The 22,661-nt window shown below is 41.2% G+C and overlaps 1 protein-coding gene across 1 annotated transcript in view; it reads right to left on the bottom strand.

Moving 5' to 3' along the window:
• nid2a (nidogen 2a (osteonidogen)) overlaps positions 1 to 19,065 on the bottom strand; it is a 65,653-nt gene extending 46,588 nt beyond the window's left edge. The window contains exons 1-5 of the mRNA XM_061683482.1: positions 18,776 to 19,065; positions 16,912 to 17,097; positions 14,081 to 14,200; positions 6,064 to 6,165; positions 5,773 to 5,912 (exon numbers count right to left, since the gene is read on the bottom strand). Of these exons, the coding sequence (XP_061539466.1) occupies positions 5,773 to 5,912; positions 6,064 to 6,165; positions 14,081 to 14,200; positions 16,912 to 17,097; positions 18,776 to 18,982 (755 nt within the window). The 5' untranslated portion in view covers positions 18,983 to 19,065. The remainder of the gene's footprint in view (positions 1 to 5,772; positions 5,913 to 6,063; positions 6,166 to 14,080; positions 14,201 to 16,911; positions 17,098 to 18,775) is intronic.
• Positions 19,066 to 22,661: the final 3,596 nt, after the last annotated feature.

The raw sequence follows: 22,661 nt of genomic DNA, 5'->3' as shown, positions 1-22,661 counted from the left end.
GTACTAAAGCATCAACCACAGTTAATGTAGCAGACACTAGAGACAATTGAGTTGTGGTATTAATTTTGTTTTTTTTTTGTTTTTTTTAATGGCGTGATGATACAAAGCCGTTTTTTTGTGGTTGTCAGCAACTGTAGGCTATTACAACACAATTTTACGAGTCCCTGTAAATCATCGTTTCATGGTTGAATAAAAACAATAGCCTTGTTGTTAGTAGTCGAGCGATCCAATATGGATAAAACGATCAGGACATCTGGAAGTGAACATGGAAGAATGACCACCATTCTATGGGAATTTTTGTTCATTTGTGCGTTTGTGAGGTTAGACGTCTCCTGATGTTGGCTCACAATCTCTGTTCTAGTTCATCCCAAAGGTGTATGACAGATTTGAGGTCAAGGCTCAGGTAAGGGTCTTCCACACCAAACCCATACGGCCATACCATTATAGAACAAGAAACAGAAAAGGCCATTCCCCAAACTGCTCGGACAAAGTTGGAAGCATACAATTGTTCAAAATGTCTTCTTAAGATGAACAATTAAGAATCAGGAAGACTTAGCAAAGCCCTGATTTATGAATTACCAAGACTTTTATCCATATAATTCATCTTTTCAACAAAATATTTTCTTTTCACTGCTGTATTAACATCTAAATCAGGGGTGACCAAACTACAGACCAGGGGCCATTTTCTAGCAGCAGGGGGGTGTCACAAATTTGGGGGGGTGTTGCGACGCTCACATCCCCAATGGGTAAGATGCCTCTAACTACTACTACTTCTTCTTCTTTTTCTTTCGGCTTGTCCCTTTAGGGGTCGGCACAGCGCGTCATCCTTTTCCATGGAAGCCTATCTCCTGCATCCTCCTCTCGAACACCAACTTCCCTCATGTCTAAATCTACAAAGAGACAATGTAGCTCCTTCTGACCTTCTCTGTACTTTTTCATCAACATTCTCAAGGCAAATAATGCATCTGTGGTACTCTTTCTAGGCATGAAACAATACTGTTCTTCGCAAATAATCACTTCTGTCCTGAGTCTCGCCTCCACTACTCTTTCCCATAACTTCATTGTGTGGCTCATCAACTTTATTCCTATACAGTTCCCACAGCTCTGTACATCAACGTTGTTCTTAAAAATGGGCACCAGCACACTTTTCCTCCATTCCTCAGGCATCTTCTCAAGCGCAAGAATTCTATTGAACAAGCTGGTCAAAAACTCCACAGCCACCTCCTAGATGCTTCCATACCTCCTCAGGAATGTCATCAGGACCAACTGCCTTTCCATTTTTCATCCTCTTTAATGCTTTTCTAACTTCCCCCTTACTAATCATTGCCATTTCCTGGTCCACCACACTTGCCTCTTCTACTCTCCCTTCTCTCTCAGTTTCCTCATTCATCAACTCCTCGAAGTATTATTTCCATCTATCTAGCACACTACTGGCACCAGTCAACATATTTCCATCTCTATCCTTAATCACCCTAACCTGCTGCACATGCTTCCCATCGCTATCCCTCTGTCTGGCCAACCTGTATACATCCTTTTCTCCTTCTTTCGTGTCCAACCTGGCATACATCTCATCATATGCCTCGTTTGGCCTTTGCCACCTCTACCTTTGCCCTGTGTCGCATCTCAATGTATTCCTTTCACCTCTCCTCGGTCCTCTCAGTGTCCCACTTCGTCTTAGCTAACCATTTCCTGGGGCCATTGGGATCGGGCGCAGTGTGAGCTGGGCGGTGGCCGAAGACAGGGACGTTGGCTAGCCGATCCCCGGCTACAGAAGCTGGCTCTAGGGACGTGGAATGTCACCTCTCGAGCTGGTGTGTGAGGTCGAGAAATTCCGACTAGATATAGTCGGACTTGCCTCCACACACAGCTTGGGCTCTGGTACCAGTCCTCTCAAGAGGGGTTGGACTCTCTTCCACTCTGGAGTTGCCCACGTTGAGAAGCGCCAAGCAGGTGTGGGTATACTTATTGCCCCCCGGCTTGGCGCCTGTACGTTGGGGTTCACCGCGGTGGATGAGAGGGTAGCCTCCCTCCGCCTTCGGGTGGGGGGACGGGTCCTGACTGTTGCTTCTACCTATGCACCAAACAGCAGTTCAGAGTACCCACCCTTTTTGGAGTCCTTGGAGGGGGTGCTGGAGAGCGCTCCTGCTGGGGACTCCATCGTTCTGCAGTGAGACGTGATTGGGAGGAACGGCCCCCCCGATCAGAACCCAAGCGGTGTTCTGTTATTGGACTTCTGTCCTCATCACGGATTGTCCATAACGAACACCATGTTCAAGCATAAGGGTGTCCACACGTGCACTTGGCACCAGGACACCCTAGGTCGCAGTTCGATGATCGACTTTGTGGTCGTGTCATCGGACTTGCGGCCGCATGTCTTGGACACTCGGGTGAAGAGAGGGGCGGAGCTGTCAACTGATCACCACCTGGTGCTGAGTTGGCTCCGATGGTGGGGGAAGATGCCGGTCCAACGTGGCAGGCCCAAACGTATTGTGAGGGACTGCTTGGAATGTCTGGCAGAATCCCCTGTCAGAAGGAGTTTCAATTCCCACCTCCTCATGTTCCGTGGTAGGCGGGGGACATCGAGTCCGAGTGGACCATGTTCCGCGCCTCCATTGCTTTGGCGGCCGACCGGAGCTGTGGCCGTAAGGTGGTCGGTGCCTGTCGTGGCGGCAATCCCCGAACCCGTTGGTGGACACCAACGGTGAGGGATGCTGTCAAGCTGAAGAAGGAGTCCTATTGGGCTTTTTTGGCCAGTGGGACTCTTAAGGCAGCTGATGGGTACCGGCTGGCCAAGCGGAATGCAGCTTTGGTGGTCGCTGAAGCAAAAACTCGGGTACGGGAGGAGTTTGGTGAGGCCATGGAGAAAGACTTCCGGACGGCTTCGAGGAAATTCTGGTCCACCATCCGGCGTCTCAGGAGGGGAAAGCAATTCACCACCAACACTGTGTATAGTGGGCATGGGGCGCTGCTGACCTCGACTCGGGACGTTGTGAGTCGGTGGGGAGAATACTTCTAAGACCTCCTCAATTCCACCGACACGCCTTCCCATGAGGAAGCAGAGTGTGGGTTCTCTGAGGCGGGCTCTCCTATCTCTGGGTTTGAGGTCACCCAGGGGGTTAAAAAGCTCCTCGGTGGCAAGGCCCCAGGGGTGGAGGAGATTCGCCCGGTGTTCCTAAAGGCTCTGGATGTCCTGGTTGACACGCCTCAGCAACATCGCGTGGACAGTGCCTCTGGATTGGCAGACTGGGGTGTTGGTCCCCCTTTTTAAGAAGGGGGATTGGAGGATGTGTTCCAACTACAGAGGGCTCACACTCCTCAGCCTCCCTGGTAAGGTCTATTCAGAGTTGCTGGAGAGGAAGGTCGGTCGGGAAGTTGAATCTCAGATTCAGGAGGAGCAGTGAGGTTTTTGTCCTGGCCGTGGAACAGTGGACCCGCTCTACACCCTCGGCAGGGTCCTCGAGGGTGCATGGTAGTTCGCCCAACCAGTCTCCATGTGTTTTGTGGACTTGGAGAAGGCATTCGACCATGTCCCTCGGGGAGTCCTGTGGGGGGTGCTTCGGGAGTATGGGGTATCAAACACCCTGATACGGGCTGTTCGGTCCCTGTACGACCGGAGTCAGAGTTTGGTCCGCATATCCGGCAGTAAGTCGGACTCATTCGCGGTGAGGGTTGGACTCCGCCAAGGCTGCCCTTTGTCACCGATTCTGTTCCTAACTTTTATGGACAGAATTTTAAGGCGCAGCCGAGGCGTAGAGGGGGCCCGGTTTGGTGGCCTCAGTATTGCATCTCTGCTTTTTGCAGATGATGTGGTTCTGTTGGCTTCATCAAGCCGTGATCTCCAACTCTCACTGGAGCAGTTCGCAGCCAGTGTGAAGCGGCTGAGATGAGAATCAGCACCTCCAAATCTGAGACCATGGTCCTCAGTCGCAAAAGGGTGGGTGTGCCCTCTCCAGGTCGGGGATGGGATCCTGCCCCAAGTGGAGGAGTTCAAGTATCTTGGGGTCTTGTTCATGAGTGAGGGAAGAATGGAACGGGAGATCGACAGGCGGATCGGTGCAGCGTCTGCAGTGATGCTGACTTTGTATCAGTCCGTTGTGGTAAAAAAAAGGAGCTAAGCTGAAAGGCGAAGCTCTCAATTTATCGGTCGAACTACGTTCCTACCCTCACCTATGGTCACGAGCTGTGGGTCGTGACTGAAAGAACAAGATCCCGGATACAAGGGGCCGAAATGAGTTTCCTCCACATGGTGTCCGGGCTCTCCCTTTGAAATAGGGTGAAAAGCTCGGTCATCTGGGAGGATCTCACAGTAGAGTCGCTGCTCCTCCACAATGAGAGGAGCCACATGAGGTGGCTAGGGCATCTGATTCGGATGCCTCCCGGACGCTTCCCCGGTGAGGTGTACCGGGCATGTCTCACCGGGAGGAGACCCCGATTAATATTATTCCGATTAAAGATCTCTGGTCAACTGTTTACATGTGACGTGAAATATTCCAATTGGGTGTATACCTGTTCGCTCCATTTACTCGGAACAGCCATGTGACATGCGCACCTCGTTGTGAACGTCATGTCATTTATCAAGATGGAGGTGCATCATCTATTCAGCCTAGTAGTTGAGATTGTTTTTATACGCTTTGAAAATACACTTGATAAAAACAAGTTATAAGTAGTTAAAAACAAGAACTCTGTCGTGCGTAAACAATGACGTTATCGTGCATATACTGTACGTCAAGGTGAAACATGCGCAGACAGAGCTTTTCCCAGTTCTATTCTGAATGATGGTTACGAAGGTGAAAATTTACTTCTGATCAGTTTGGGAAAAGGAATATTCCACCCCAGGAAACCGAATGAAATTCTATTTGGATTCGGCCTGTTTGTTTTGATGGAGGTGCTTATATGGAGCATTTTCATTTGGTTTGGGCTTCTAAACCAATGATAATCGGAATAGAAGGCTCCATGTTAACCCCCGTAACGTCCCACTAAATAAAGATAATTACGTTTCAGAAGCAAAAATGGTTTCCGATTTGATCCGATTTATGAACGAATCACATTAATGACCCTCAAGTAACTCCATTAAAGGTCCCATATTTCGACTATTTATCCCTCCATAGAGTGACTCTCTGACATGAACGTAGTAACAAAAAAAAGTGTCAATTTCATTTTTAAAAAATGAACAAGTATCCAGAAAATGCCCATCTGACAGCTACTTTTGTTTGACGCAGTTTTGTATCCACATTGTCCATATTGGGCTAAGACTGCCCCCTTTCCCCTGATTGGTTGCTTCCGTGCAGAAAACCCACTTGTGAGAGCACACGTTTATTATGTTGACAGTGCTGGCTCTGGAGCGGAGAGGTAGGTGGAGATCTTGGCTAGTGACATAGATAAGCTTGAAAAATTGGAATGACCTGATTTCAGGCCTCTCTGCAGAAAAACATCTGGAACTCAGGAATGCGTGGACAATTTTAATTAATATTTGACATGTTTACTGAGGCACCATAGAGCCAATATACCATCCCAAACACTAAAAAATGTTTGTTTGGTAAAATATGGGACCATTAATATTGTCATCCTACTATAGATTGCTCTTGCTTTGGTTCGGAATGTGTGCAGGGACATAGTCAATGTGTTTAATAAATTAAAGTCAAACAATGTTAAAGTAGCCCTTGCATCCTTTGTTTTTTGTAGAGGTTTGGACATCCCTGTTCTAAATATAAACACATGTATGACTGAAAGCAGTGCCAGTAAAGGAAGTGCGCTATTACAGTTTGTACTAACTGGTCAAGATGTTTGATACTCTGCTCATTGCTGGTCACACTGTAGTGAGGTCCCTCAGTTCGGGAAAAAATGAGATAGGTGATTTCTCCTCTGCTGAATCCGACACGAGCAGCAAGCTCTATCTCCACGTTATACGACTCCTGGGAAAATAAACAAACAATGCAAACTTGTCTGGACAGGGGAGGTTATATTTTCACTGGTGTGTGGGGGATGCTAAGCTATGATGCTGAGCATCTGCATGCGGGAGTGTTCACCAAAAAACAAGCACCTCCTTGTGTCTGCTCAGTTTACCTTGGGTCTGGTCCCAAAGAAGTTCAGGCCACCCTCAGGGTAGAGGAAGAGAACGTACGAGTTGATTTCGTCGTAACCAATCACAGCCTGGAAGGTGTTGACCTTTACAAGAGGGAGGGAGTTTGCTCTTCAATTAAAAAAGATACAGTGTGATTTCCATTCCTTTCAAACTTCAAGTACCTCAGAAAGTAAATGTTATTCCTATAGCAAATTCTCAGAGTGATTTGTAGCCCCTTAAAGCTTAACTTGTAACCTTTACTTTCATTGTACAGTGGTGCCTTGAGATACAAGTTTAATTTGTTACGTGACCATGCTCATAACTGAATGGAAATGCCAATAATGTGTTTCAGCCACACCAAAAAACACCCCAAAAATGTTTACTTGTGTGTGTTTAATGAGGAAAAGCATGGATTAATTTAACGTAATTAAATAGAATGTAAAGAATGAAAGAAAATGTTTGTGCATCATTATTAATGCTCCAATGCAGTTCATTGTGCCGCTCCTTCTGGTGTGGCCGCCTTGGCCACCGGGAGGCAGACAGTATAACACAGTCACGCAGACACAAATGAAGAATACTCTAATTTCTCCTGTATGATACGCTTATATCGGTTATAATACACACTCCCCAAATCGCCCCCAAAATCAGGAATTCCTGATTAAATGAATTTTACTGTATTAAAATCCAATCATTTTCAAGACCTTTCCACAGAGCACGCAAGAAGAGGCTTCTACAGTATATTTGGAGGAGGACTGTGATTAACTCCATGTATCATCTGTACAGACAACCACATGCGCACACAATTCCCAAGCCAAATGATGTGCACAGCTGTCTTCCTGTGTGTGCGGACATCTTTCATGGCGATGTTAAAGACATATGAGCAGGACTCACAGGTGTCTCTTTACCTATATCCATGGAAAGGGTACATGTGTGGCATTCCTAATTGTTTACCACAACATCTTTAAACCATCTTCCTTGTTACTGTTGTTTTGCAGCCTCTGGGCTTGTTTTAATTAGTGGGTCTCCTCTGGGAGATTGCGGGGTGTCTGTATGAAATCTGCTTTTGCTTTGTGTTTAATACAGTGACATTCATGGTGTAATGTTGAAGGGGACAATCAATCAAAGATGACAAGAGTGGATATAATAAGTCTACACACCCATGTTTAAATGCCAGGTGTGATGTAAAAAAATGACACCAAGATAAAACTTTTTCCACCAATAATGTGACTTATAACAAACTGAGATTATGTGTTTGCACAAGCGTGAACACCCTCTTATAACAGGGATGTGGCTGTGTTCAGAATTGTCCAATCATATTCAAAGTCCTGTTAAATGGGAATCAGCACCCACCTGCCACCCTTTGAAGTGCCTCTGATTAACCCAAAATAAATTTCAGCTGTTCGCTGACATTTTTTGCTTCTGAGCAGAAGCCTAAAGGTTTTGTGCTGATGCTGACTGCTATTTTACATGGTTCGTAATTTCCTCCCTCTTGACTAAGGCACTAGTTCCTACTGAAGAAAATCAGCCCAAAACATGATGCTGGCACCACCATGCTTCACTGCAGGTTTGGTGCTCTTTTGGTGATGTGAAGTGTGTTGTGTTTGCTCCAAAATATCTATGTAATTATAGACAAACTGTTAAACCTTGAGTTCATGAGAACATGACATTTTCCTGCACGTGTTTGGGAGATTTTGTTATGGTCTTATTATACCAAGGTTGAACTATGAACAGTTCAAAATACCGGTCAATGTTAGCACAAAACCTTCTGGCTTCTACTAGAAAGCGAAAAAAGAAAATGTCAGGAAAAGCCTTGCTGAACTTTTTGGGGTGTTAATCAGAGGCACTTTAAATAGGAGCAGGTGTGTGCTTACTCCCATTTAACATAAGTTTGGCCATTAATTCTGAGCACAACCAGTTATAAGAGTTTGCACGAAAATATGTTTTTGTTTTTCAAGTCAGTTGTACAAGATATAGGTCTCATTAATGGGGGAAAGTTTTGAAATAATTTATCTGTCTCATTTTGTTTATATCACAAAAACCTGACATTTGAACAGGTGTGTGTAGAATTTTTTTATAACCACTATAAACAAGTGAGTGATAATGGGGATAGATGGATAGATAGATAGATGATACTGTTGTCAACAGACTGACAAACACAGATGTGTGTAGGTAGGCGGACAGAAAAGAATGGTGGAAGGACACATGGGTTCTTTTTTTTTCATATAATTTGACCAATAACAGTAAAGACATGGCCCACAGAATTTCTTTTTGAAAATCAATTAATTTTATTGATGAGTATTTGAATTATTGGCAGTTATCCATCAAAAGATCATCACTTCTAAGAAAACAAATAATCTCAAGTAATATTTTTCAAACTTTTGATGCCAAAATGTCTTTACTGTTAGTTGTCCGAAATGAGGTTTCATTTGTTTTCTGAAGATGCTAATGACATTTTTTGATATATAATATGTATAATACGAATGTATAATACGAACTCCCAAAGTTGACCTCAAAATTCTGGAAAACCCTTCTACCTATGTATAATGCATTTTTAAAATGCATGATAATGCTTCTACGTCTGTGATCAAAACATGAAGTATTATCTGTACTTTGTTAGTTTTTTTCAAAGAATTATTCTGAAGTTAAGTACTTTATTTGAACATGTAATACTTTATTTTCATTTACTTGCTCTTATTTTGAAATTTACAGGGCTACTTTTATTTAGTAAATGAGAAAACACAGTTGTGCTCATATGTTTGATTACCCAGGCAGAATTTGTAAGATGGGTACAATTCTTTAGAGAAAACATGATGGGCCAGGCGAAACACATTTAATTGTATTTTAATGGGATTCAAATTAATCTGTCAAGCATTTGAGAAAAGCATTATCATTTAAAAAAAACATAACCATAAAGAAATTAATGGTGGTTGTTGTTCAGTCATCAGTCTTATTGGGGAAAAAAGCAATATTTCACTGCCTGTCAGGGTATGTAAACTTATGAGAACATATGTGCAGTCATACGTAGCCCTGTCATATTGGAAAGAAAGTGTAGGCTACAACTTTTTCATAACCTCGATGTGGCGGTGGTATATTAGAATGAACGTGTACAGCTTTTTCATAACCTCTAGATGGCAGCATACATTTATAAAAAAATAATTTCATTTTCCCATATAACTATGTATAATGTACACTATTGACTTTTGACAATTTTTTGGGGAACAATGTCCATTATACACGAGACACGATATAGTTTAACACTGACCACAAAAGTTCACACTCCGCACCCACCCCCAGGCCAATTTGCACTGAGTGTCCCTTTGTGTAGGTGTGTGTTTGACACACAGGTGAAAGACAACTAATTGCAACACACAGACACCCCACACAAAAAAATACAAAGGCTTTTTTTGTCACCTTTCCTTTACAAGCGGAACAGTGGGTGTGTGAGGGAAGGCATATAGACACATGCACACACACTTAATAGTCTCTGTGACCACCAACAAACGCTTGCTGTTGGGTCACCTTGTAAAATGTTCGTCTGTCACTATTTGTCTTACACACACTGTAGTTAGCAGAGCAGTGTGTGTGACATGCCAAAATAATGTACATCCAATGGGAAAAAATATTCTAAAATAGACTTTACCTGATTGCCTTGACCGGTATCAGCCGATAATTAGCATTCAACGACGTCATTGATCGGATCCGTAAAATACATTTACGTCGCATTGTCATCGTTAACAGTATATTTCAATCCAAAAGCTAGTTTATGTTTAGCCTTGTCGCAAGTCTTTTGACGTAGTACTGTAAATATCTGACAAGCAATATATATATATTTTTTTTTTAAAACATGTCGGCAGTGTGGGACAGGCAACACATCCGAGGCAGACAACACGTAATGCCCGGATCAGACTACAAGACAAATTTGCTCTTTCACGATTGCACTATGTCAGACTACTGCAATAAAATCTTGTATTCCGATACCACCGCATCCCATCTTTTACCATCACAGGGCTTTATCTTGTCAACTCAAACGCAACCGGATATGCTTGTTACCATGGCGACGACGATAACAATGGATCGCACAGACTGTATTATAAGAACAAATTGGGGAAAAAAACGTGTGCTAGTGGTCACCGGTGCTCGGGAGAGTACTTTAATTCAAGGCTTGCTTGAGGTATGTTCACGTACTTTTAATACAATGAGGCTCGTTTGTCATAACAAAACGTTATGTAGCCTCGTAAGCTAGTACTAGCACTATAGGTTGTACATAAACATGCCGGCGTTCTGTCGAATCATGCGCTAAGGTTTTAGTGTGTGAGAAGTAATTTAATTACAATCAAGTAATTTCATTACAGTAAGTAAGCACCCATTATTTCTGTCATGTAATGTTGGTTTGACCTCACTGATTAGAATACATGACCTGACTAGAGAATACTTTTAAAGACACTCAGTATACAGTACACAAGTGTATACAGTAAATGAACAAGTCATTTAAATAGACACATTGGTCCATCTTGTGATCGGATTGGTGATCGGTTATCGTTTTTTTTTTTAAACTCGGTGATCGTCCCCAAAAATCATGATCATGTAAAGCCTAGTATAAAATGAAAGAAATGCATTTTAAGAGACTTATCATTGTGCATGTATGTGTGCAAATATTTGGTCACTTATAGTAAGACCTCAGAGATTTATTATTCTGCTACATTGTCATGATGACCGACTGATTCCTATGAGGACACCAAAGGTACCTTTATAGTTCTAATAAAACCCGACTGCTAACCTTAACTCACAACTTTACATCATGCATCACTTTGGGGCCAGTGACAACTAAGTTTGTATTTTACGTTTTTCATCTGACCTTTCCTTTTCCTGTTGTCATTATTTTCTTCCTTCCTCCCTTCACCCTTCCTTCCTTTATGCCAGTGGGTAAACTTGAAGCTTGAATTGCAGAGCGTAGGGAAACGTTTTTAAAGCCCTTTTACTGTATCAAAGTAGTCAATCCCGGGCTTCTACGGGTTATGTCCTGGAAGCGTACTCAAAAGGATTATTAAAGATGCTTAAATCTAATTCAGTTTACCGTAGAGTCTCAGAAAATACAATTATGTGGTGAACAACAACACACAGGAACCTCTTGAGGAATTGTTTAAGTCAGTGTCATTGTATTCCCTCATCACCTGACAAACACTGTGAGAGAAAGGAGTTCCAAATGTTCAATCGGCTTCGAGCCAGTAAGAACACCTGTGTCGATCATCATAATAGTTCCTATTGTTTTACACAGTGGGGGAAATGAAAGTCTAAATACACACTGAGAAGACGCAAAAGTACATCAACGACAATGACACAGCTTTGACACAGTTTAAAAAGTCACAGGAAAAGTGGAATCAAGTGGAAGACAAAATTAATTTGCATTTCCAGGTAAGAAAAGAGTGGAATACTGCCAATATTATTTGGGGGCCACATTAGGATTATAGGGCTGTTGCAGTGCTTTGGGATTAATATGTACAGCTCTGGGAAAAAAATAAGAGACCAAAAACACTGGATAGTTTGGGGTCTTTTGACCATTTTTTTTATTTTCTGCAAATACATGACAATATTTGTATTTACAATTGGCCCAACAGAAATGTGACAACAAACTCAAGACAAAAAAAAAATATGTGTATTTTACTGAGGAAAAATAGAATGTAAAGAAGTAAACAATGTTTGCGACACATTTTGCTTGAATTCAATGGACATTATGCTGCTCCTGCTGGTGTGTATGCCTTGGCCACCTGGGGGCAGTATAAAATTGACATACTGATATACATGGAGACAACTCAGTCCCAACTCCTCAGAAGTAATATTAGTTGTTCTCCGCAATGGAAGAATGATATATGCCTGTGAGCATTGTTATATTATATTGTCTGCTTGTGTTTCTCCAGCATTTGTGTTCAAATATCTGTTGCTTAAAGGGTTATAACATGGCAACATAGATGCTATTGGTTAGCATATCTATGGCATTTCCCATTATATGTTAGCATTAACATGCTAGCAGACTTAAAGTCTCAGCTATGTGTTTGTTTTTAATACAACAGTTATTTTCTTTGTTTTATGTTAAGTTTGACAGTAAACTACAACAATAAGTGGCAATAAACAGCTTGAAGCGGTCTCTTATTTTTTTTCTAGAGTTGTATGTTTGTTTGTTTTAGCAATATTGTGGTAATGGTAATTGGTAAACAATCGCAATCGTTTTGTTTTGTTTTTGCCATTGTCAGTAAAATGTACATTCCCAACTAGAAATTCTTCTAGGTCCGATGGTGCAACAAGACACATAGCTGGTAATAATAAAATAAAGATATCATAGACTAAGAAGAAATAAAATAAACATTGTACAATAAGCAGCAGATAAGCATCAGTGATATTACTGATAACAGAGATCATTTTGATGAATGTAATCGTGATATTAAATTTTCGTGCAGTGTCATCTCTACAGCAGATCATGGACCCCCTTCCCCCGACCGAACAAGCATCTCCTCTAATACACATCCTGACGGGCACACAGGACTCCGCTTAATCACTTCGCTCACCCCCAACACTCCACCCCCACTGAACTCCACCCAGCACCTCCGGCTAATGTCTTCAAAGCAAGATGCTATCAGTCCAGAGACCCCCAGACTGCTGGGACGGGCAAGACCATTCAACCCCCGCCCACAACTTCCTCTTAACACATGTTCAACAATTTAATATGTTCACAGGCTCGCGTCGCTATTCTCACAAAGTCTTCAGCTTCAACGCAATTGTCATCACTAAGAGATTAGCATTTTATTTAATATCTGCACGTTTGATATTGCCTTCCGTCGGGTTGGTGGAAGAGGAAGGCTGAGGCCCGAGATAAAACAGCCTGTGAAACACAAGCAAAGACAAACACAGATGGGAAGGCAAGACACAGAGCGATCCCCTGTGGTTTTCCTCCAACCACTCCCTCCATCATCCATCCATCTATCCATCTTATGTGCCAGAAATGTAAAGATAGAAAGAATTTGGTAGATGTACTTAAGTACATTTCAGAGCCGGTACATAAAAGCACATGAGTAAAAAGAAAAAATGAATTTGTACTGTCAATTATATACGATACCGACCCTCAATCCAAATCTTAACTCTTAAATCTTGTGAGTCGGGTCACTCGTATCTTAAGGCACCACTGCAAGGGTACCTGTTTTCATACGTAGGGAGCAAAAGTAAAACATTGTTAGAAAAATAAATACTCAAGTAAAGATACCTCAAAATCCTATTTAAGTGCATTAGAGAAATAGTTGTACTTTATTACTTCCCACCACTGACTAAATCGCTTGGCAGAGCATTTGGGTGTATTGTACTGTACATGTACATTGAGTGGTGATACATTCAGTGTCATTGCTCAAAGGTTCTGTTTCTTCTTCAATTGTTTTTTTAAATTTATTTTTGGGGGGGTACATTTCGACTTCCAGTAGAGCGTTTCTTGGAGTAGATGTAGTCTGCCTTGTGGCCTCCTAAAATATTAGGTTAATGTATTGCAGGTTGGCTTAACATGCAAAAATGTGAAATTCGACTCCCGAAAAAAATATATATATAAAATACAAAACTCACTATAGTGCAAACCCCTGGCAGAGGCAACTAATATTAATTTAGATCATCTTCCAGCATACATATTCAGGCATTTTTTCAGAGATACATTTTTAAGATAACCTCAGGTGGAGTTTTTCCCCAGCTTTTATTAAAAAGGACAACCATTTGTTAAATTATTAACTGGTATGGGAAGATTAAACAAAAGGAGGAAGTGGTCACCAACAGAGTTTGGGATTGAGACAGTTTGTGTCTACCTGTGTGTAAACTGAAAGGGAAGGGAGGGGAAAACATTTTGCTGGCCCTTAAATATGACCTCTGACCTCTTTAAACATTAAGAGGTAGATTAGAAGATGAGGAATGAGTACAAAGCCTCCAGGAATTTGGCCTAATTGTTCACTGTGTGTTTTCCTCGTGAACTCAAGTCCTCCGGATGTATCTTACCTTGTTCGACGCCTCCCCACTGGTTCGAGTTGGCTCCTCATATGCAGCCACATTCTCCCACGTTGCCACCACAGCGTGGGTGGGTGTGAATTTGGCGTCCGGGAACCCTTGGTGGACTTCCTAGGTGGGCAGATGAATAAACAAACACATGGTGGACGCGGGAAGAGAAAATTAAAAAAGCAGTTCTACTTATTTAAAATCTGCAAGGCCAAAAACAGTCCTAGAAAACATTTGAAATCTTTTTGGTGTAAGGGAAGGAAATTTGCCATTCCAGGCTCAACAAAACTTTAGAATATTAAACATATGCACAAGTAGGTCACGTTTCTACACACCCCTATTCAAATGCCAGGTTTTTGTGCTGTAAAAAAAAAAAGACACAAAACCCAAAAATAATTTAAAAACGTTTTCCACCATTAATGTTACCTATAACTTGTGCAACTCATTGTATTAAAAAAATATTTTCGAGTCAAAGTAAACAACTGGAATAAAGTGATGCACACGTTATAACTGGGATGTGGCTGTGTTAAAGTTAACCAATCACATTCTAACTCAAATTAAATGGGAATCACAACACACCTGCAACCATTTAAAGTGCCTCTGATTAACCCCAAATAAAGTTTAGATATTCTAGCAGCCTTTTCCTGACGTTTTTTGCTTCCTTAGAAGCCTGAAGATTTTGTACCAACACTGTCTGCTATTTCGAACTGTTTGCAATTCCCTTAACTTAGACCCCAGTTCCAGCTGAGACAAACATTCCCAAAGCATAATGCCACCACCACCATGTTTCGCTTTAAGTATGTTGTTCTTTTGGTGATGAGCAGTGCTGTGTTTGCGCTTTTGGAATTATGGCCAAAAGGTTCAGCATTGGTTTCATTGGTCCGTAACATATTTCCCACAGGATTTTATTAATGTGTGATGAAACCAAGGTTGAACCTTCAAGCTTGTACTAGAAAGCAAAACAACGTCAGGAAAACCCTACTGTGACATTATTATTATTATTATTATTTGAGTTTTATTTTATTTGAGTTTAGTCAGAAGCACTTTAGAAGGTGGCATGAGTTTGGATGCGATTGGTGAATTCATAGCACAGTAACATCCGAGTCATATGAGGGTGTGCAGATTTGTGCAACCCCATTATTTGCCAGTTATGAGAGGGAGTGCATTCGTGTGCAACCAGATTCCATCCATCCATTTTCTGAGCCGCTTATCCTCACAAGGGTCGAGGGAGTTCCTGGAGCCTATCCCAGCTATCATCGGGTAGGAGGCGGGGTACACCCTGAACTGGTTGCCAGACAATCGCAGGGCACACATAAACAAACAACCATTCACAGTCACATTCACACCTAGGGGCAATTAAGAGACCATGCATGTTTTGGGGATGTGGGGGGAAACCGGAGTGCCCGGAGAAAACCCACGCAGGTACAGGGAAAACATGCAAACTCCACACAGGCGGGGCCGGGGATTGAACCCCAGTCGTCAGAACTGTAAGGCAGACGCTCTAACCAGTCACCGCACTGCAACCACATTCATTTTTATTTATTTTAAAACTTTTTTTTTTTCACCTTGTAAAAGACCAGTTAAAACAGAACATTTCTTTTGCCATGGTGACCTGGCCAAGAAGGCAGCAAGTTAAACGTCAAGTCCAAGTCAATCACATTCAAGTTGATTTCAGGGTTAGGGTTAGGGTTTGATACAAAAAAGAAATCAGTTGAATTGTACAAATTCTATGTCGCATTAATGGTGGAAAAAGTTTTAAAATGATTTATCTTGGTCAAAATTCTTTTACAGCTCAAAAACCTGGCATTTGAACAGGGGTGTGTATACTTTTTATATCCACTGCACCTTTGTTCCTGTTTTTATAATCTGCCTGGTGAGCCTAGAGTATTGTGCTGCTTAACAAGTAGAAACAAAACAGTATAAAACCATTTCCTGGAGTTGAATTTGCCTTAATTTGTTATTTTACAAAGATTTAGTTTATAAAGACTTTATTTATTATGTTTTAGATTAAGTCATATTGTTCAGCAATAGCTGAATTTGCACATTCATATTTTATTTTTATTTTATTTGACATTCATACTCTGATATAAAATAAATAAATAAATCAGAAGTTACGCACTAGTTACTCAGTACTTGAGTAATTTTTTCCACTGGGTACTTTCTTACTCTTACACAAGTAATTATTTGGAGGACTACTTTTTAATTGAGTGATATTATTCTAAAGTAACAGTGTACTCTTACTTGACTCCCACTCTACTCACCTCTGTCTGCCTCCCATTTAACATAAGGTGATAGTAAATATGATTGGTTAATTCTGAACACAATCACATACCAGTTATAAGAGGGTGTGCACACTTGTGGAACCACATTATTTCAGTTGTTTGTTTTTGCCTTTCTCGAAAACATTATTTTTCAATGGTGTTGTACAGGTTATAGGTCACATTAATGGTGGAAAAAGTTTTTAAATTTTTATCTTGGTCTCTTTTTTTATGTCACAAAAATCTGACATTTGAAGAGGGGTGTGTAGACCTTTTATATCCAGTGCACACGTAAGGAAAATTGGGTATGTGGGGGTTGTATGTTTCAATGTATGTGTGTTTATATGTATAGTATGTGTGTATATGTATTTTGGTGGGATATGTTTGGGGGATACGTTTAATTTCTTAATGTTTTTGTTTTGTTTGTTTGTTGTCCTGCATTTTCCAAATAAAAGTTCAATCAATCAACCCCAAAAATTTTTGGCCACTTACTCACAATGCTAAAAATGTTTGTTTGAGTGCAATTTGCTTTGAAAGTGATAACAACCCTTTGCTCTTTTTCTTATGTCAACACACCTGGGCCACTCTGTTGAGCACGCTGGGCGTCTCCGTCACTCTGTAATAAATCTGTCCTCGTCCTCCACTGGTGTCCATATCAGCCAGAAACGGCGCCACCACCGGAAAGTCCGTGGGGAAGCCATCATCCACATACTGCTTCTCCATTGGCAAGTCCTGAGCTGATATGATCCCGTTTGTGGCCACCTAGACAATGTCACGAAGAAATAAAAGTTCAAATTGTATTTTTGAGCAATGGAAACATGAGCACCCCCACCGAGACTTCGAGTAGACTCAAGTCCTTTTTTAATGCACCACAAACATTTGTGAGGAACATAAGCCACTTCACTGAAAGCTTTTGTTTTTGGGATATAAAAAAAAAAAACCAGGATACATTGTTTTAAAAATTTGTACAACTCAAATTATTATTTTTTTTTTCAATCTTGTCCAAAACTGAGATTATGTGGTTGCACAAGTGTGCACACCCTCTCATAACTGAGGTGTGGCTGTGTTCAGAATTAAGCAATCACATTCCAAATCATGTTAAATGAGAGTCAGCACACATCTTTCACAATCTAAAGTGCCTAAAGGTTTTTTCCCTTCTAGCAGAAGCCTGAAGAATTTTTGCTAACAGTGACAGCTAATTCAAACTGTTCATAATGCCCTCCACCTTGTCTTGGACCCCAGTTCCAGCAAAACACATTTCCTCACATGTTTTTGTACGGTCTGATGAAACAAGGCTAAACATTTTGACCATAATGCCAAAGGTAGCACTGTTCATCACCAAAAGAATGTCATACCTACAGTGGAGCATAATGGTGGCAGCATCATGCTTTGGGGATGTTTTTCTTCAGATGGAACTGGGGCCTTAGTCAAGTTGGAGGGAATTATGAACAGTTCAAAATAGCAGTCAGTGTAAGCTACTAGCAGTCAGTGTAAGCTACTAGAAAGAAAAAACATATCAGGAAAAGCCTACTAGAAAATCTGGACTTTATTTGGGATTAATAAGAGGCACTGTTAATGGTGGTTGGTGTGTTCTGACTCCCACATAAATTTGAATATAATTCTGAACATACAGTAGGCACACCCTTATTAAAATAGGGTGTGGATACTTCTGCAACCACATTATTTCAATCATACTTGCCCTCTTGAAAACAATAAAAAAAAGAACAGTTGAGTTGTATAGGTTATAGCTCCCATTAATGGTGAAAATGTTTTAAAATTATTTATCTTGATCTCATTTAATGATATCAAAACTAGTTGGCATTTGAACATGGGTGTGTAGACTTTTTATACCCACTGTAAGTGATGGTAAGAGAGTGGTGTGTTTTACACAAGTACTGTATCTCAAATCATTGTGGTTACACACCGGTTTACTTGTCTGTTCTTAATATCCACTGCATTTGCATTTCTGATTTACTCAGTACTTCATACAGTATTAATTACCTACATTAGACGCAACCAAATATTAAATATAATAAGTTTGAACAAAAAATAAAACACCTGCACAATTAAAATGGTCACATGTGGTTCAATCATGAGCCCTTTTACCCTATCCAGTGTTAACTACCTTTTACTTAGACCACCATCTGATTATATAGCTCACAAACAGTAAAAAAAAAAAAATAATAAAAAAGTTAACATAAACCTAACAGGAATAATTTGTGATATGTTGACAATAATTTAGCTTCCTTTGCTTGGCACTCAATGGAAAAGCTCAAGTCTTGGGCTCGTTGAACCACTGCATGTACATGTTAAATAAAGAAAATAATTACATGCTATTTGAGAAAACAGAGATGTTCACTTTTCCAAGTAAGAGTACTTGAATGCATTTTGCAAAAGTGGGGGGCAAAAAGAGCAAGTAAAAGCATGCAAATGTACTTACATAAAGCTGAGAGAAGGGGGTGTCGTAGAAGTAGAAGGGTTTAGGCAGAGATAAGACTTTGGAGGTTTCATCATCTCCCTCTTCCAAAAGTGAATCTCCACTTAACATGCCATAGGGGAACATTTGGACCCTCTGGATGGCTGCAACCACACACAGGCTGCAGCACAGGCTCAGAAGGCACACAGGCAACATTTGCCCTCTCTCCATTGTAGAGGGCCGAAGAAGAAGAAGCTGCAACAAGGAGACAGCTGGACTCACAGGGAGGACAAGAAAGAGGAAGAACTCCTCAACTCCACTCAACAGAGGCGCTAATACTCTGGGAGAGTGAGGGAGGAGTTAAGGGGATGCTGGGGGTGGGGGGGTTAGTGGGTGGTGACAGCGGCGGAGGCAACATCTGTCTCGAATTAAGACAAAACAAATAGTTACATCTGGATTAAAAATGCTGTTTCACAACAACCAAAGCCATTAATTATTTTACACACTTATACTATCACCAAGGTAATGCAAATCACATACTTGGACATTGATCATATTCATCAAGGAGTGCTTGTATTCTCTTCACAGGAATAGAGGTGCCCAGATAGAAATTTCTTACCAGGTTCGTAACTCAAATCAACTTTCTCCATTGAAATTTATAGAAATGCCATTAATCAGTTACAGCCCCTCCCCCCCACACCCCTCCAAACAAAAACTATGTTTTTTTAAAAAGGAAAATAGGAATTTTTAATATTGTATTTTTATAACATATTGTAAATATTAATAACATAATTAAATAGAATGCACAGAATTAAACAGTTTGTGCACCATAATTAATTAATTGCAGCCCTTTCTGGTATGTGTGACTTGGCCACCAGGTGGCAGTATAATACAGTGATGCAGACAAACGAAGAAGAGTTTCACTTAACTGCTGTAAGTGACTTTGTAATTTTCAGTAATATTAGTCATTTCTCCCAGAGGATAAAGAATATATACCTGTGAGTATTGGTATATTTTGGGTCTAAATTTGTTGCTGCACCATTTGTGTTCAAATATTCATTGTTATGAGTGTTATATATTGGAACAAGTGTTATAACACCACCACACAGATGCTTTTCATTAGCCCGTCTATGGCGTTTCCTATTATGGGTTAGTATTAAGCTAATGGAAAATGCAAAGTTTATTTTCCAGTAAACTTAAACTGGCAATAAGCAGCTTGAAGCCCCTTTTTTCAAGAATTGTTAACTAATTCTAGCTGCCAAACTGCTGCTTGTTGTGAAGTGAGCTGAGTTCACTGCCACCATACATTGTTTGTATCTAAAATTTTTGCTCCAAGTCAAAGCAAAACATCGGCCAAATGACCGCTCTCATCTTAAAAACGCAAATAAGTCGTGTCACTCATATGTCAAGGCACCACTGTAGTCATCTAATTTAATGTCATTTAAAGTACGCCATAGGACAAGCGAGTAGCGCAATGAACGAGTGGTTTGCACGTCAGCCTCACAGTTCCATGGTTCAGCGTTTGAATCTCAGCTCCGCTTCCTGTGTGGAGTTTGTATGTTCTCGTTCTTGTCTGGGCTTTCTCCAGATACACCCGCATTTTTCTCCAGATAGACCCACATTTTTCAATAATTGCACTTTTAAATTAAATCCACTTTTGGAGAGCTTAAAAACGATAAAGAACATTTACTGTTTAAAAATAGCCTCTGAAAACACATACGCAGCATATAACATTTTTAAATCGCCATTTGAAATGAGTTTAACATACTGCCAAAAGCCTATCATGAGCCATGAGATGAACGCCAACCAGAGGTAGAGCTGCACTGTGTTCAAGACAGTGAATCAGGTACAGGTACATAGGGACTGCGGTTAGCAAAAATATGCATGAATATGATGCATTTCCCCCTTCCCAAAAAAAAAACGATTATAATTGTCATAGATGCCAAAAGATGGCAGAAAAACACTACTTGAAGCTCCTCAACTAATTTCAACATAGTTCCTTGGCACTATGATGCCATAAGATGGCAACAAAGCAATACCTTTATAAAAGACAGTGTTTTCAGTTGCAAATCATAAATATGCGGGCTAACACTGTACACGTTGTGTCCGTTACCTAATGTGTTTCTTGTGAGAACTCTGTACACCCCTGTACCGAAAAATATGAATACATGCAAACAAAGCTGAAAACATCTAAAATACCAGCACAAAACACAACAGTACCTAATGTATTGTCTTTCCTTGTTCTTTTCCTGTGGGTTCTATTGGCGGTTGCTAAACCAGCTTCATGGGCATTAGGGCCAACAACTGATATTGCCCTTCCACTGCATGAAAACCCATTCGAATTGATGGTGGCCAGATGTGGTTAAGGTTGCTGCTGCTATCTAGCGGCAGGTGTCTGAAAAGTGCACTTAAATCTTACATTTTTGCACCACGGTCGCTGAATTATCTTTACTTGTTTGTGATGTTATACATATAATGTTTTTTACTATTTTGTGCTATGTGTGATTGGTGGAAAACAAGGAAGTGAGCAATGAGTCTTTGTCTTCTCCCGCTTTGCCACCCAGTGTAAAAAGTAAGTAGTAGGCCTTGTCAATTGTTAGGTTAGTATATACCACGAGTCGCTGAAAGGCAAGGCATGGGCCGCAAATGGCCCCTGGGCCATAGTTTGTGCATCCCTGCTCTAAATTGACCATAGGTGTGAACATTATTGTGTGTGGTCGTTTGTCTATATATATCCTGAGACTGGCTGGCGACCAGTCCAGGGTGCACCCTGCCTCTCGCCCAAAGTCAGCTTGGATAGGCTCCAGCTCACCCGTGGATGGATGGCATAGCACCAGCTAAGGACAGATTGGCTCAAGATGGTCCTGAAGGTTTCAGGTTCAATCCCAGAGTAAAAGTATCCTCAAGCAAGAAACAGTCAATACTGAGATAGCGAACTGAACAAGATGTTCAACCCCCATTTGCTCGTGATGCTCTCTTCACCTTTAGTATAGGGGAATGAGGCTCACTGCTTTGACTACCCTGAACACAAACATTTAAAAAGTGCTTACAAATTGAAACTTACCATTTCATGTCGAAATAATTAGGCCTAGGTGAAAAAGTACTCACGCTCGGTACTTCAGTGGAAGTTACAGATACAGAAAGAAGGGGGGAAAAGACACACTGGAGGAGACAGAATATCGGAAAGTGAGCCCATAGCTAAGCTAATGTTGTGAGCTGACTGTTAAATTAGCTAATGATGACACCTGAAGAAATACAGCTTACCTGGATGTGTTTGGGTTTTTGTCGTCGTCGTCGTTGTTGTTGTTTTATATTAGATGGAGAGTTAGTGAACACCAGACAAACAAAACACAACACATTTGCCACAAATCATTCTTAGAGCCCATAACAATTCTCTTAAATACGTTCTTCCACACCAGAGTAGTCCAAACATGAATTTGAGGAATAAGGACCTTTTTGTGTGCGCGTGTTCTTAAAACCTTAGTAGTCCATAGAGTGAACATTATTCATGTGACTGCGATGAATTCAAAACTAATAGACTTGGCGTAGGCTGCCATCTAGTGTCAGGAATAGTACATTGCATAATTTTACAGCAGGAATTACTACTAAGGAATGGTTCTCACGGCGGCACGGTGGCCCGACTGGTTAGAGCGTTATCCTCACAGTTCTGAGGACCCGGGTTCAATCCCTGGCCCCCCCTGTGTGGAGTTTGCATGTTCTCCCCGTGCCTGCGTGGGTTTTCTTCGGGCACTCCGGTTTCCTCCCACATCCCAAAAACATGCATTAATTGGAGACTCTAAAATTGCCCGTAGGTGTGAATGTGAGTGCGAATAGTTGTTTGTTTGTATGTGCCCTGCGATTGGCTGGCAACCAGTTCAGGGTGTACCCCGCCTCCTGCCCGATGACAGCT

This window comes from Phycodurus eques, chromosome 1, assembly GCF_024500275.1.
Source record: "Phycodurus eques isolate BA_2022a chromosome 1, UOR_Pequ_1.1, whole genome shotgun sequence".
NCBI lineage: Eukaryota > Metazoa > Chordata > Actinopteri > Syngnathiformes > Syngnathidae > Phycodurus > Phycodurus eques.
The sequence above is the reverse complement of the archived record's forward strand: the minus strand, read 5'-3'. Positions and strand labels throughout refer to the sequence as shown.